The following is a 17,691-nucleotide window of genomic DNA, read 5'->3' on the forward strand; positions in this document are numbered from 1 at the left end:
CATACTCCTTTGACCCTGTCTGGTCTGATCCAGCTCTTGATTTAGCATGTGAACTAGTTGTCCACTGTTCTGATAGGTAACAGGGTAACAACATGCTGATTAAGCAACTTTTTTTATAATAATGAGCACACTGGTTATGTTTGTAGGGTATTATACCCAGTGTCATAGATTTGGTCGAATTCATTCCTTTCTGAATTGATCTCCAATCTGGATACATTATCCCAAGTATTGGTAGGATAGTGACAAAGCTTTTTCAAAAAATTACACATAGAAAAATACCTTAGTACTCTATCTCAGCAACTATAAGTGAAAGGAGGGATCAGTGTACAGCTGGGGTAAAATGCCTACTGCCATTTTGGTCAGAGACTTAAGTCATTTAGGAGACCATAACTTTTTTTTTTCGTAGCTTTGTTGAGGTACAACCAACAAAATTATAAGATTTTTAAAGTGTACATCATTATGATTTGATAGACCTATATACATTGTGAAAGGATTCCTTTCATTTGCTATCCATCACTGTCACCTTACACATTTATCTTTCTTTGGGTGAGGGATGTGAGAACGTTTAAGTTGGAGATCATTACATTTAAAGATGAAGAAATATGACCGAAATCACTTGATCACATGGTAAGTCAATGAGGAGAAAAGGAATAAAAAGAGTTTGTAACTCTAACATAACATCCAATTTGGATACCTTTCTGTTTCTGTAAAGATTAATACTGATATTCAATACTTGACTATTTTAGTTTTTATTATTGGGTGCTTTGTACAACTTAGAGTTGCTCCATAAATGTTTCCTGAGTGGTTTTGAGTACATATTACTTCCTATAGCTTCTGATGTTTTCAGAAGTAGCTTTTTATTATAATTTTTTTATGAATTCAGATTTGTCTAGAGGGAAGCAAAAGTCATAGGGGAGTTCTGCCCCTTTTGCTTGTCCATGAGTTTTTGGTAGTTTTTTGTTTTGTTCCTCAGTTATTGTTAGATGAGTAGTGTAATTCTCTTGGCCTGCATTCTTTTCTTTAACCATTAGTGCTGGGTGCATTGGTACTGAATTGCCTTCCTTTCCAGTAGAAGACCCATTAAGCTACCACAGAGCACTAGGATGATTTGCTCCTGTGTCATTTGGGTTACCATAAGCTTCCTATAATTGTTGCAATATCTGGGCAGGAAAATAGTTGCTTCCTGTGCAGGAGGATCTAGTGTTTCTCATGATTAAATGAGATTGTTAGAAGAGAAGACTTTACAGTTGTTGTGTATTCTTAGGCTGGCTGCATGTTGGTCAAATTTGAAACATGATTTTTTTCTATATTTTTTTGGGCTAGGTTGTGACCTCATAAAGGGTGGAGCCCATTTATTAATATTTTAGCTCTAAATCTTGGCAAAATATTGCCCATTTAGATTGTTTTGACATACTGAGATTCTCTAAAGTAGCAATAATGTGGGGCACCTGGGTGGCTCCGTCGGTTAAGTATCTGCCTTCAGCTCAGGTCATGATTCCAGAGTCTTGGTTGGGCTCGAGCGCTGTGTTGGTGCTCTGCTCAGTGGGGAGCCTGCTTTCTTCCTCTCCCTTTGCTTCTGCCTGCCACTCTGCCTACTTGTGCTCTATCTCTTTCTCTCTCTGTCAAATAAATAAAATTTTGAAAGAGTAGCAATAATGATTGTTAAATGATAAAAAACGATATATTTCTCTCATACCACTGTCTTTTGCAGTTCATTTTTGGGTTGAGGAGCATTATAGATTGTTGCTTTACCTCAGCAACCTCCCCAAGTACCCCTCTAGGACTATTTCTTTGGCCCATTCCCAACGGAATGTTTATTTTGGCAATGGGCCAGTGGCCTAAGACAGCTTTTAAGGAGGTTTTTGAAATCCAGCAATACGGATATAGGCACACACATACGTATCTTAAACAATGTATTCATTTTAATAGGGCTGTCTGGTCTGTTGTCTCAGGATTATTGAAGGTTTATATCCTAAAGTTTTCAGAACAGTGTATTAGATAAGCTTTGTAAATGTTTACTCAGAACTTTTTCTTTCTTATTATGCTGATTTTAAATGATGTTTAATTTCATTTCGGATACAAAACCCAAAGCTAGAAAAGTAATTCTCTTAAATAAATAAAAAGATTTATTCAGTTATTAAAAATTTTAGCTGTTAACTTAAAAAATAGAATAATTAATAGTCAATAAAGTTTTATTGAGAGCAGCTAACTATGCTCAGTACTGAGTTTATTAAAGAAATATACAATTCATGGCATGAAGAAATTTGTGATCTAATTGAGTAAATAGTAATATATGCTATCTATTCCTGTATATGTTATATACAGTACTATATATGTAGTATACCCGTATATTAATACATAGTACATAATATGTTATTACATATACACTGTTACATATTTTTTATACTTATAACTGTTTACTCAGCCAAATCATGAACTTCTTCATGCCATGGATTATATCTTGCTTCCTTAATTTAGTACTGAGTATAGTCAAGCATATATGTGTGTGTGTATAAAATGTATATCATAAATATATATATGTATAGTGTGTGTATCACTTGCAGTTTCTGAAGCATGATTTTTCATTATTTAATGAAGCAGACATTGAGATGAATATTGAATAGTGAGTAGGAATGGATCAGCCTAAAAGGAAACATTGTGAGCACAATGAAATGGATAGGCAATTCACAAGGGGGCAAAGGACTTGAACAGACTACTCCAAAGATGATCTACAAATAGCCAATATGAGCATGAATAGATGCTCAATCTCAATATAAATAATCATTGGGGAAATGCAAATCAGAACTACAACAAGATACCAACACACTCTCATTAGGAAGGTTATCCTTTTTTTTTTTTTTTTTTTTGGTATGGTTATCAAAAAGTAGCAGAAAACGACAAGTGTTGGCAAGGATGTAGAGAAAATGGTAAAATGGTACACTGAAAAACAATTTTTGATGGGTCATCAAAAAATTGAAAATAGAATTCATGTATGATCCAACAATCCCCCTTCTTGGTGTATACCCAATAAAATTGAAAGGAGGGTCTTGAAGAAATATTTGTACACCCTTATTCATAGCAGCATTATTCACAATAGCTAAAACAAGGAATTGAAGTTGTCCATTGATATATGAATAGATAAGCAAAATGTGTGTGTGTGTGTGTGTATATATATCTATATATATATAATGGAATATTATTCATCCTTAAGGAAGGAAATTCTGATGTATGCTACAACATGGATGAACCTTGAGGACATTATGCTAAGTGAAATAAGCCAATCACAAAAGGATAAACACTAAGATTCCAATTTTATGAGGTACTTAGATAAATTGTAGAGACAGAAAGTAGAATGGTGGTTGCCAGAAGCCAAGGGGAGAAAATAGTCATTTTAATGGGTATAGAGTTTCAGTCTTGCAAGATGAAAAGAGTTTTATGGATGGATGATAATAATGCTTGCACAGTAATATGAATGTACTTAATACCACTGAACTGTACACTTGAAAATGGTTAAAATGACAAATTTTATGTTCTGTGTATTTTACCACAGTAAAAATTATCAAAAAGAGAAATGAAATAGGGTAGGAGGATGGATAGACATGCACTTCATTAATTCTGTAGTTATGTTTTTACAACTCATCTAAGTATTAACTTTTAAGTATTTTGCAATCAAGAATGTATGATACTATAGCATTGAGACATTTTGCTATATCCATTCCCCTTCCACCTGACTTACATTGTCTTATATTTCTTTTTTTAAAAATTTTATTTATTTACTCATGACAGAGAGAGAGAGAGAGAGAGAGAAAGGCAGGGAGAGACATAGGCAGAGAGAGAAGCAGGCTCCATGAGGGAGCCTGACGTGAGACTCGATCCCGGGACTCCAGGATCACACCCTGGGCCCAACGCAGGCGCTCTACTGCTGAGCCACCCAGGCGTTCCATGTCTTATATTTCTTTTTTTTTTTTATAAGATTTTATTTATTCATGAGATACAGAGAGAGATAGAGAGAGAGAGGCAGAGACACAGGCAGAGGGAGAAGCAGGCTCCATGCAGGGAGCCCGATGTGGGACCGATCCCGGGTCTCCAGGATCTTGCTCTGGGCTGAAGGCGGCGCTAAACTGCTGAGCCACCCAGGCTGCCCCCATGTCTTATATTTCTAAGGAATATTACTATTCCAAGTATTTAGTCAACACTAGAAATTTCTTGGCATTTTGAATGATGAATTTGTCCTAATGACATGAAAACCTCTCATTGTACCTTTTCTTTATCCTGTCATTTTGAATTATAGAAATGATTTTTCATCTTATTTCAAATGTTATAGCATTTGTTTAAAAACCTACAGATGGATACTTGCCAGCAACTAATGTTGATTGTAGTCAGTATTTCAGTAAAATAATTGTCATTTGCTTATTTTTCTCATACCGGTTATCTGTGTCTCTTTTCTTTTCAGGCAGAAGAAATGCATGAGTAAATTATTAGAATACAGTGCTGATGTCAACATTTGTAATAATGAAGGCCTTACAGCAGTAAGTGCTAAGACTTTTATCTGAGAGTTTTAAAATACTTCTTAGAAAATAATATTGAAGGTGAAGTAATGCAAAGGGCAGTACAAGTGTTTCTGCTAGATACTTCTTTGTGCAGAAAGATTTGAGGCATAGTTCTCTGCTGTATTTATTAAGAGAAGTTATGGTTTCACTGTGTTTTTCCTTTCTCTTTTTTGTTTGTGACCTTTCATTTATTTTGAGGACTTATTCCTCTAGCTTTTGTCACTGACTTTCAGGGGATTTTTAAGGAGCATTTCTGCTGTGTTATGAGTTCATTAAAGGAGAGCTATTTTTTATTACATTCTTTAAAATTATTTTAATAGGTACATTTTAGGGAAATTGGATGGCTAGGCAGAAAGGAAAAAAAGTAATGAATGGAATGATCACTCACTGTATCCTCTGCACTCAGAGATAATCACTGTTAATATTTTGGTCTGTATCCTTCAGACTTGTATCTTACCTAACCTAGTATTTTTACCCATTTTGCTGTGTCACTTTTTGTTCAAAAATAAGTTAATATATTTTTGATCCATATAGATGTTATTTGGAGGTGGTGTGAGACCTTTCTGAAAAGATTGTTAAAATCCACATATTTAAAAAAATTTGTTTATTATTTTTTGTTTGGTTTGGTTTATTTTTATTTTAATTCTAGTATAGTTAATATACAGTGTTATTTCAGTTTCTGATGTACAATGTAGTGATCATCAGTTCTGTACATGAAATCTAAAAATTTTAATTATTGTCATTATTTAATGGAGCATTATTCATTTTAGAAGTAGAGATAAATTGTGATTATTGAGAAATTGTTTTGAAGTTGTAATGAATGTCAAATTTTATATATTAAGTTCTACCTTCCTGTTTGTGAGGTGATGTATGTATTGAGTGGATGATGAGAATCCTTTTCCAGTGTCTATCAGTATGTTGTATACTTCAAATATTCTACAATTTTGTCAGTTATAACTCAATAAAGCTGAAAAAATTTTTTAAGTTTTTAATTTTAACTCCAGTATAGTTAGCATACAGTGTTTCTTAGTTTCAAGTGTACTCCATAGTAATTCAGCAATTCTATACATTATTATTGCTCATCATGATAAGTGTACTCTTAATCCCCTTCATCTATTTCACCCATCACCCCCAGCTTCCTTCCCTTTGGTAACCATCAGTGTGTTCTCTGTAGTTGAGTCGGTTTCTTGATTTGAAAAAAAAATTTTTTTTTTTTTTTACCTTTTTTGGTAGTATTTATAGATTCTGAATCATTTAATTTGTAGATAAAGAAGAGTATTATTTACATACCATGTCAGTTTTCAGGATTTTCTGTTAAAAACATTTTGAAGGTAGAGGGTGGTAGAGCATTAAAAAACAGCTTCCCTAAGATTTGCTTTATTCGGTGAGTGACTTTCTAAAGATAAAGAATAAGCTCAGTCATGATAATTATTTGGAATCCACAATTCCTGTGATAGTCTAGATTTTGTTATGTAATTAACAAGATAATGCCACTGACTCTAAAAAGAAAAACTATAGTCTTGATATCTACAAGATGCTTAGCTACTGCTGAGGATTATAAAACTATAGAACTTACATAGACCTGTCCTTAGGACACTCTTTAGTATAGGCAAGATAAGATGTTCAATATTAACATAATTTGTTTAATTACATACATTTTTATCTGCTAATTTCTCTTTCACTCCTGAATTTTAAGGGAAGTAGAGTAGAAAAGTTTTAAAAATCAAATTCTTACCATAAATATTCTTGCACATATTTAAAGAGTCAAGATATTCTACAACGCTTGTTAGAGAAAAATAGTCTCTATACTCTTTCTGCCTGGGACCAACCTTGCTGTTTTCTCCTATGGCCCTGACTGGTATAGTGTGTCTCCTGCTCTTGAAAACTGTTGTGTTCACAAAGCATGATTCCACCTGGTCCCAGACCACCATGATGAGATTAATTCAGCAGCTGAGCCCATTGACCCCATCAGCTGAAGGAAGGTGGGATGGTGAAAATGTGTTGCTGAAGAACTGAATAATTGCCACCAAACACGTGGGACAGTAAAGCCAATGGCTCCTGAGTTGGAAGAAACCTTGAGTGAGGAGCCGGGAGCCCCAGGATTTTTCTTACAAAAGGAGAGAACTGTTGACTGCATGCATTCTAGGCTGCTTACCCTCACAAAGGACTCCTCATATTTCTTCCTTCATTTGTTATTTCAACAGGAATTTCTTGAATACCTACTATGTGTTAGGCACTTTGTTGTTGTGGGATAGAGCCGTGAATATGACTGATTGGTCCTTGTCCCCAAAATTCTAAGGAAGACAGGAAAGTTTGTTTGTTTTGATTTTTATTTATTTATGATAGTCACACACACACAGAGAGAGAGAGGCAGAAACATAGGCAGAGGGAGAAGCAGGCTCCATGCCCTGGGAGCCCGACGTGGGATTCAATCCCAGGTCTCCAGGATCGCGCCCTGGGCCAAAGGCAGGCGCCAAACCACTGCGCCACCCAGGGATCCCAAAAGTTTGTTTGTTTTGTTCCTTCCAAGTTTTTATTTAAGTTCAAGTTAACATATAGTGTGGTATTGGTTTCAGGGGTAGAACTTAGTGATTCATTGCTTACATACAACATCCAGTGCTCATCACAAGTGCCCTCCTCAGGGGCGCTTGGGTGGCTCAGTTGGTTGAGCATCTGCCTTCAGCTCAGGTCATGATCCCATGGGATCCCTGAGCAGGGAGCCTGCTTCTTCCTCTCCTTTGCCTGCTGCACCCCCTACAAAAAAAGTTCCCTCCTTAAAGCCCGTCATCCATTTAGACAATCCTCCCAGGTAACCCTCTTGTTTGTTCTTTATAATTAAGAGTCTTTTATGATATGCCTCCCTCCATGTTTTTATCTTATTTTTCTTTAGAAGAAGACTGAAAAATTACCAGGCAGTGGTAATACTGTAATGAATATCAAGATAGGAGAAGGAGATGCTATGGAAGTCCTTGCAGGGCTCCCATCCTCACCTAGGGCATTGGAAGTGGTATCCCAGGGACATATCACATGAGTTGAGGCCAGAAAGACAAACAGAAGTTAGACTGGTGAAAGTGGTGGTAGTAGGCTTGGGAGAGGAGGTGAGGAAGAGAATTTTGGCTCTACAGAATAGATTTCGTGAAGGCTTGGAGATGAAAGAGAGTGTATTACATTAGAGTGGTGAGCTTAACTGGTGTTCAGGTACCCTTGGGATTCATGGAGACTTCCCAAAGATCTTTGGCATGAATAGTTATGGGGATCAGTTTCCAGATCTTTAGCTTCTATATGTGCTTTTTCCTCAGATGATATGCTCAAGAACATCCTGCAGTAGAGAGCCTGCCCTTTCCACCTTCACCTTCAGAATCACTGTCCTAGTACTTTTTAAATAAAGTATATTTTATGCTCATCCATCCTGAATATTATTAAGGCACATTGTCAAGGATGGCCTGGGATAGTGGCAAACAAAAGAACAAGCCAAAGGATTGGTGTCTGTAAAGGCTCTGTCATTCAGCACCATAAACCATAAAATCATGGCAGGATTTTGTAGACTTTGCCTTGCCTTGTACATATTGCTGTTAGGGGCGAGGTAATTAGACTTAAGTTGGTTTGTTCTGAACCCAGCAAAATTATAAAAAAGTGAAGCAATAGGAGTGATGGGATATTTGATTATGCTACCTCTATCATCCACCCACTACTGTCAGAGAATTCATTGCCTCTAACAAAGGTTTACAAGAACAAAGCAAAAAAAAAAAAAATCAGTTAAACATACTAAAGGCGATGTTAATTTATTTTACCCAGTTGCAAAATCAGGGTGAGACATGTATCTTACCTATCTCAGGACAAGGGAGGAAATAGGCAGTGGCTGCTAATGGTACTGGGTTTCTTTCTGGGGAAATGAAAATGTCCTATAATTGATTGTGGAGATGATTGACAACTATGAATATACCAAAACCCACTAAGGTGTGTACTTTAAATAGATGGATTGTATGGGATGTGAATTGTATGACGTTATACCTCAAATAAATATACATCTATATTGTGACACTCCCCCCAGAAAAGGAAATACTGCTCCCCAGGCTCTATAAACTTCTAACTCTGTATTAGCTCTTCTCAACTATTTTAATGGATGTAAAAATTTATTTCTTCACATCTAAATAACATGCTACTATTATTTTTTGATTTTTCAGTTTTAGGCATCACCAGTTGACTTTATGGAAGATAAGGTTATTTGCTCTCTTTTTCAGCTCCATTTCCCCCTATCCCATCATGTACAATCACATTTCCCTCACACCTTTCTAATATAATTGTAATTTTAATTAGATCATGCTTCAGTATTTTAATTTTTTGTTTATATACATACTATTCATAGGCCAAATAGTTTGCTATAGTTATTTTTCTTTACATAGCATTTTTCATGTAGTTAATAATTGCATTCTAAAAAAAGTTGAGATTATTGTACATTCATTTATACCTATAAGAATACAGAGGAATGCCCTGTATATATTGCCCAATTTCCCTCAATGGTAACATTATACAGAATAATAGTATAATATCGTGACTAGGATATTTATATTATATAATTTGTCTTGTTCCAATTTCCCCAGTTTTATTTGTTTATTTCTATTTATTTATTTTTAAAGATTTTATTTATTGGAGAGAAGAGGGAGTGAGAGAGAGCACAAGCTAGGGAGAGACAGATGGAGAGGGAGAGACAGACTCCCTACTGAGCAGGAAGCCTGACGCTGGCCTCGATCCCAGGACCCTGAGATCATGACCTGAGCCAGAGGCGGACGCTTAATAGACTGAGCCACCCAGGCACCTCTGCTTGTTCATTTGTACCTGTTTTTTTTTTTTTTTTTTTTTCATTTTTTAAATAAATTTATTTTTTATTGGTGCTCAATTTGCCAACATACAGAATTGTACCTGGTTTTATTTGTGTGCGTGTTTGTATGGTAAGTTCTGTACAGTACTATTACCTGTGTAGGTCCATGTCTCCACTACCACAGTCAATATTCTGAACATTTCCAACTCTGCAAAGATGTTTTTGTGTTGCTGCTCTTTTGTAACCACACCTTTCCTCCTCTTCACTCCATGCCTAACCATTGGCAGCCAACTAATCTATTCTCCATTTCTAAAATTATGTCTTTTTTAAGAATGTCCTATAAATAGAATGATATTGTATGGAACAATACAATAGGATTAGCTTTTGTATGTTCCTCATATTCCGTGGAAATTGACCTAGGTTGTTGCGTGTATCAGTAGTTTGTTCCTTTATATTGCTGACTGATATTCCTTGGTGTAGATGTGACTGTTAAACTGTTTACCTGTTGAAGGACCTTTGGGTCATTTCCTGTTTGGGGCTATCTTGAATAAAGCTGCTATAAATGTAAACATTAGTATAGGTTTTGGGCTGTTTCCATAGTTTGGCTGTTGTGATAATGCTGCTATAAACATTGAGATGCACATATCTCTTTGAATTAGTATTTTTGTGTTCTTTGAGTAATTTTGCTATCTGTGTATCTTTCTATGTGAAATGTTGGTTCATGTCATTTGCCCATTTTTTAATTGGATTACTTTTAACCTTTGACTGTGGGGATTCTTTATATACTGAAGATAGAAGTCCTTTGTAAGGTATGTGATGTGCAAATACTTTCTCTAGCTTGCCTTTTTAATTCTTAACAGGATCTTCTGTATAAAAGTTTCAATTTTGATGAAGGCCAATATACGAGTTTTTCTTTTGTGGATTATGCTTTTGGTATCAGATTTAAGAACTCTGCCTAACTCTAGATCTTAAAAATTTTTTTCAAATATTTTCTCAAAATTTTTATAATCTTACATTTCACATCTAAATCTATGATCTATTTTGAGCTAATATTTGTGTGAGCTAATATTTGTGTAAGATGTGACGCTTGAGGTTCATTTTTTTTTTCTCATCAAGTCCAACTACTTGAGCACTGTTTGTTAAAAAGACTACCCTTAAAAAAAAAAAAAAAAAAAGACTATCCTTTCTGTATGAAATTGGTTTCACATCTTTCTCAAAAATCTATTGGGAATATTTATATGGACCTTTTTATGGGTTCTTATTTCTGTTTCACTGGCTTTTGCCTATACCACACTGTCTTGATTAGTGTAGATATACTAAATAGTAAGCCTTAGTATGTGGTTGAGTAATTCCTCCCACTTTATTTTTCTATGTCAGGATTGTGCTAGCTATGCTGGTTTCTTTGTCAGAAATTTATAGATAGAATAATTTATGGAATAAACTTGACTATGACAAAAAAACCTTGCTGGATATTTACTGAAATTGTATTAAACCTATAAGATCAGTTTAAGGAGAATAGACTTCACTACTGTAAATACGGTATGTCTCCCCACTTAGGTCTTTGATTTCTTTTTATAAATGAAATTTTACATCTTATACTGTTCACCATAGAGATCTTGTGCATGTTTTATATGTATAGCTAAGTTTCATTTTCTTTGGAGCAATACTAAATCACACTGTTTTTAATTTCAATTTCTGCATGTTCACTGATAATATGTAGAAATGGGATTCCTTTCTTTGAGCATTGGTCATGTATTCTTATGACCTTCCTGGGCTTACTTTTTATTAGTTCTAGGAATTTTTTTTGTAGATTGCTTAGGGTTTTCTATGTAGACAGTCATGTCATCTTCAAGTAGAGATAATTTCGTCTTTTCCAGTTTCTATGTTAACTGCAGCTTAAAAATTAAAAAAAAACTTTTCTAAGTACTTCTTTACTAAGCTCTCTCTGAGCTTTGTATATATCCTCATGATAAAGATTCACTGTCTTTCATCTTCTTGATTAATTTTGAAGGACTCTTTTAATGGAGACTTCTGTCCTCTCTAAGATGGATTGGGTGATTTGTAGGCTCCTTCACAGTTGTTTGGAATGTCTCTTCACCATCATCCTAGAGATTTCTTTTGCCTTTCTCTTGTTTTGGGTTCTTTTTTATGTGGATTCTGTGTCTGTCTTTGTAGATAACTATTCTGTCACTTTGCTGGAGCACATTTCCAATAGTTAACTGAGAAAAAGTTAATGGGAGGAAAATTTGTTGATACTTTGTATTGATCCTTGTGTTGATACTTGCATTACTTGAGTTTTGAGTCTGATTATGTAATCATTCATTTGGATATTGGACCTGTTGGGCTAACCTTTTAATTTTTTCACCTTTTCTCTTGCTTCTCCATTTCTTTGTCTTTTTTGTGCTTCCTGGAAGGCTTCCTCAATATTCTTCTAGATCTTCTTTTGAGTTTGCATGTCTCTATCACAGTATTAATTTCCAGGAGTTTGTTTTTCATTGTCTTTTTAAAAAATAATATCCTGTTCTTGTTTGAAGGATGCAGTCTGTATGTTTTCTCTCTGAGAGTATTCAATATATAGCTTTTTCTTTTGAAACTTCTTTTCTTGAATATTCATGGTTCCTTTTCTTCTCTGCTATTTGCTTTTTGTTGTTGCTGCTGTTTGGTCTTTCAGACTAGATGCATTTGTCAAATGTTTGGTAATTAGGAAAAGCTATTTGAAAGCTCTGTTTGAATGAATAAGATTATTCATCATGGGCTTCAGTGTAGGGTGATCTGCTTGGGCAATTGCCTTTAGGATCCTTCCTGATACCGGTTTCTTTAGGCATTTATTCTCAAGCTGGTTGGATTCCTCAGAGAAAGCCCTGACAATTGCCAGGAGGGTGTTAGCATCCTGGATGCTAGGTAGAGGAGAACGGTTTGGGATTTCAGTATCATATATAAACTTGCACTTCATCTCCCTTTTGAATTTTTTTAAAAAATATTTTATTTATTTATTTGACAGAGTGAGTGAGCACAAGCAGGCAAAGTAGCAAGCAGAGGGAAAAGGAGAAGCAGGCTCCTTGTTGAGCAGGGAGCCCAGTGTGGGGCTTGATCCCAGGACCCTGGGATCATGACCTGAGCTAAAAGCAGACGCTTGACCGACTGAGCTACCCAGATGCCCCTCATTTCCCTTTTCAATGTGATATTCTTGCTTCATTGTGCCTGGTGTCACTTATCTAAAGATTGTTTTCAAGCCTCCTGTAGTCTCTCAGATTGGGAAGGGGCAGTCATTGGCCTGGAAGAGTTGAGGAGGGTTGGGGATTTAAGGGTCTAAATCCACTAGTTCATCTCTACTTCAAGAGATGCAAGGTGCACTGATTCTTGAGCGTTTTGGGATTTCAGAGATCTGAATCACCTTACTAGTTTAGGATTCAATCTCTGAATCACCTTACTAGTTTAGGATTCAGCTTTCTGTTCTGACAATTCAGACAAAAGCTTTTATCTTGTAAAACTTGTTGCTATTATAGTCTCTTTTTTTCTTTATTGTAATGGGTCTGTTCTTTTAAGAAAAAGTATATTCTTCATTGTCATTTCAGTGGTGTTTGGGGGAAGAATCAGAAGTTGATGCATGTGTTTAAGCTGCCATCCTAAAACAAGTTTCATGATGTATTTTTTAATGGAAAAAAAGTCAATTGAAGAATGCATGGATAGCATAGTCCAAAGTTTTAACATTGATTATCTTTGAGTGGTAGAGTTAAGATGTTTTATTCTCCTTTTATATTATTACTTATGTATGATACATGAGTTACTTGGAAAATACAGGAAATAAAGAATATGTCTATTGTATTAATTACCTTTTATTTACTCATGTTTGTTTCTGGGGAAGGAAATGTATCCAGTACCTTTCCTTTAGAGACAAACTATGCATAGAGTCCAGGATCATCTAGGAAGTGGAGTATTTGGTGGTCCTAAGTCTAGGATATTTAACTGTAATGATCCATGAAATGCTTGATTTTGAAGTACACGGTGGTATAACCTATATCTTGATGCATATTTTTCCCCATTAAAAAAAAAAAAGGAAAAATACAGGAAATATATGGGCTTTTATTTTAATCTTTAGTATGTGTACCATGCTCACATTTGAGAAATAATAGCATTATTTATCTGCTGTCTTTATGAAACACTCCTTGCACAAATGTTAAGTAACTAAATGGCTGTACAGATACACTGGCTCGCTGTGAATGGGCGGACAGAACTACTCCATGACCTTGTGCAGCACGTCAGTGACGTCGACGTTGAGGATGCGATGGGGCAGACAGCACTGCATGTCGCCTGCCAGAATGGTCACAAGACGGTAAATTCAGCCATGAGGACTTTAAGTTGCATGTATTTATTTTGCAAACTTTGAATTCATGAAAAATTTTCCACTGTGCATAATTGGCAGCATGAAGCATTGTAGCAAAATCTCAGAATGTTTTCTGCATCATATGGGTTCATGATTACTATATATTCTTTGTGGATAAAAGGAATAGAAAACAGTGCTTTTAAATCTGTTTAAAATATTTGGATTTTAAATTTATTTCTCTTCCATAGATTTTGATAGCTGAATATACTAAAATTTAAATGTTGTTCACATGTAATAATGATCTTATTCTCAGTCTTATCACATAACTTTTTAATATTTTACTTTTTACCAGTAAGCCTCAGTTATTGGGATTGGATAGTAAGAAAGTGAGCACTGACATTGCTTAAATATTTCAACTTGGATTATCATATTTTTCTCTTGTTTTGGAACATGATGCAAGATTAGAATGGTGGTGGTTTTCTTTCTTAGATTTCTAAAGTCTTACATTTGTTTTATGTCAGTACTTCCTTGTTACTCTCATGTAAAAACGTTCAACTTTAAAAAATTGCTAACACTTTTCTCTTTCACTAGGAGACGGCTGTTTTATATAAAAATTGTTAGTTTAGGGCAGCCCGGGTGACTCAGCGGTTTAGCGCTGCCCTTGGCCCAGGGCCTGATCCTGGAGACCCGGGATCGAGCCCCACGTCGGGCTCCCTGCATGGAGCCTGCTTCTCCCTCTGCCTCTGTCTCTGCCTCTGTCTCTCTCTGTGTCTCTCATGAATAAATAAATGAAATCTTTAAAAATATTGTTAGCTTAAAATTGAAAATCTGCTTTGTTATAATTTCCTATCCTGGTTACTTTTGAGTTTTTTTTTTCACACTTAACATTATTGATAATAATTTACTTATTTACTTGTTTACCATAACAATAACAACAAAACCCAGCCGAAAGCAAAAAAAATATCAGTAACTGCAAGATATAGAAATTTGTGTGTTTAATATGTATTGTTTTGTACATTCTCTGAGTCTTTGTGTTGGGAAAATTCCTACTGGAATCTAGATTTTCACCTCTGCAAACACTTTTTCCCTAATCTGGGTTCAGAATGTAGGATCCTATATGTTTAGATGCTTTATGTAAGACTTACAATTCACAGAATATTGTACTACTTTAAGATAGTGAGGCCAGGAGTACCATTGTCTTATGTTTAATGAATTGGATAAGAGGAGGGATATAGCATTTTTTTCCCCCAGAGTTTCTTCTGAACACCAGTTATTCATTTATTATTATTTTTTGTCTTTCATCATCTGAAAACTAACCCAGTGTTTTCAAGAATTATTTTCCTTCTCATTAGTTTTACTTTCTGAGAGTCAACATTATTAACTTAAAAATATTCTGTGTGAAGAAAAATTATCTGAAATGTCCTAATCTTGAATGACCCAGGTTTTTTTTTTTTTTTTTTTTTTTAAGATTTTATTCATTTATTCATGAGAGACACACAGAGAGAGGCAGAGACACAGGCAGAGGGAGAAGCAGGCTCCATGCAGGAAGCCCGATGTGGGACTCAATCCCGGGATTCCAGGATCAGGCCCTGAGCCAAAGGCAGACGCTTAACCACTGAGCCATCCAGGCTGCCCAAAATGGCCCAGATTTTTTTTTCTTAAAGATTTTATTTTTTATTTATGAGAGACAGAGACACAGGCAGAGGGAGAAGCTGGCTCCATGCAGGGAACCCGACATGGGACTCGATCCCGGGTGTCCAGGATCACGCCCCTGGCTGAAGGCGGTGCTGAACCGCTGAGCCACCCAAGGCTGCCCAGTGGCCCAGGTTTTTAAACAACTGTTGCATATTAGAGAATGAGTCCTGCTGGTAGTTGTTATAGGACAGAAAAACACCCACTTTAATATAAACACTGTGCCATAACAGGAGTGGAGTGTCATTTACTAAGATTATAAATGCTACCTGTTGCCCAAGAATTTTCTACAAAAAACTAGGATTTAGATTAGAAGTGTTCTATAAAAGCTCATTTTAGCTGCCTTGAGCCAGTGAAGAAACAAGAGTTGCTGAGAAAACCTTATTTCAAAACATGTGCATTACAGGCTGCATTAAAAATTTAGAATTATCCTCTGAAGTTATTGAAGAATAGTTAGTATAAGTATAATATACTCCATATGGTTTACAACCTAAAGCAGGTGTGGTGAAGTAAGGGAGGATTCCTTATAGTCAGATGCCTTTGAAGAATTGTATTTTCTGAAGATTTATAAGGGGGCTTGACTTCACTGCAATGATGAGTTTCACAGAGTGAGATTTTGCAGATATAGCATTGGAGGAAGGGTACAAAAAGCCATGTTGACTTGCGGTTGATTGTATTAGTGAGTGAGATTTCATTGTCTTTTAGTTGGTCAGTTATAGTTATCTGTGAGGATCATGAACAGATAAAGAGTATGTTTAGCACTGGCTGTTTTGTGAATTATTATATGCATCTTTAATTCTTCCTTCATTAAGGCAAAAAGAAATATTGAAAAGTTAGTCTATCTTTGTTGGTAGTTGAGCTAATATTACCAGTGTCTTATAATTACTTGTCTCTTTCTGGGACATGGTCAGATCTCAGCGGTTGAGCATATGATAGAATACATTTTTACAGGGTAGGGATTATTGATTTGTTTTTTTTTTTGTTTTTTTTTTTTTGTTTTTTTTTTTTTTAGCTCTTTGTATAGCTCTCTGTAGATTGAACACTGAATCTAAAATGCTTTGTCAGGTATCCTGGTGACTTATTTTAGCAGCAAGTAAATATGGCTTTTTCATGGTCTCTAAGTAGCCAATTCATGTATAAATTCATTAAAAGGACCTCAAAACTTAGGGATCCCTGGGTGGCGCAGCGGTTTAGTGCCTGCCTTTGGACCAGGGCGCGATCCTGGAGACCCAGGATCGAATCCCACGTCAGGCTCCCAGCATGGAGCCTGCTTCTCCCTCTGCCTGTGTCTCTGCCTCTCTCTCTCTCTCTCTCTCTGTGTGACTATCATAAATTAAAGAAAAAAAAATAAAGCTTTAGGGATCCCTGGGTGGCGCAGCGTTTTGGCGCCTGCCTTTGGCCCAGGGCGCGATCCTGAAGGCCCGGGATCGAATCCCACGTCGGGCTCCCGGTGCATGGAGCCTGCTTCTCCCTCTGCCTGTGTCTCTGCCTCTCTCTCTCTCTCTCTCTCTGTGACTATCATGAATAAATAAATAAAATCTTTAAAAAAAAAAAAAAAAAAAGGACCTCAAAACTTAGTTCCATGTAGGCATACAGCAGTGCTCACAGGTTTCAAGATGTATTTTTTTTTAAAAGATTTTATTTATTTATTCATGAGAGATACAGAGAGAGAGAGAGGCAGACGCAGGCAGAGGGAGAAGCAGGCTCCATGCAGGGAGCCCAATGTGGTACTTGATCCTGGACCCCAGGATCACAACCTGAGCCAAAGGCAGATGCTCAACCATGGAGCCACCCAGCTGCCCCAGCCCCTTAGTATTTTAATTTTTTAATAACTTTCCCAAGGTCAGCTGTTATTTGCTGTACAATAGCAAAATTACGGTTTGTCTTGGGATATTGATTTTAAAAATCACTTCAGAATTTGGTTATTCAGCTAGCCTGCTATATAGTCTTTTGCAAATTTTTCTTCCCCTGCCCTTACCTACCTCCTAAGGTATATTCTGTTTACTGTTTATGTAATTTATGTTAAGTGTTGTGAACACCTTGGAAGATACTTAAGAGCAATAACAATGAATAAATAAAATCTTTAGAAATAAAGAACAGTAATAGTATTGGTACTCTTTCTTTCTTTCTCTACTACCATTATTAATGTGTATGATGTGATTTTGCAAGGAAAGTACAGAAAGCACTCTCTGGACCCTTAATTCCTTCAGTCTTATATAGTGACCTAGAACCAGTATCTTGTTTGAATCTTAATCTCATTTTTAGAAAGTATAGTAAAACCTACATAGATATAACGACTTCAGTTT

General features: G+C 35.9%; 1 protein-coding gene across 5 annotated transcripts in view; it reads left to right on the forward strand.

Annotated features, from left to right (window-relative positions):
- Positions 1 to 17,691, forward strand: part of HACE1 (HECT domain and ankyrin repeat containing E3 ubiquitin protein ligase 1) — a 107,295-nt gene that overhangs the window by 11,527 nt on the left and 78,077 nt on the right. For 4 of the 5 annotated variants that reach the window (XM_072831946.1, XM_072831947.1, XM_072831948.1 and 1 more), the window contains 2 exons: positions 4,454 to 4,529; positions 13,571 to 13,702. In XM_072831946.1, the coding sequence (XP_072688047.1) occupies positions 4,454 to 4,529; positions 13,571 to 13,702 (208 nt within the window). The remainder of the gene's footprint in view (positions 1 to 4,453; positions 4,530 to 13,570; positions 13,703 to 17,691) is intronic. The other variant, XM_072831949.1, reaches the window with a different exon arrangement.

This window comes from Canis lupus, chromosome 7, assembly GCF_048164855.1.
Source record: "Canis lupus baileyi chromosome 7, mCanLup2.hap1, whole genome shotgun sequence".
Lineage (NCBI taxonomy): Eukaryota > Metazoa > Chordata > Mammalia > Carnivora > Canidae > Canis > Canis lupus.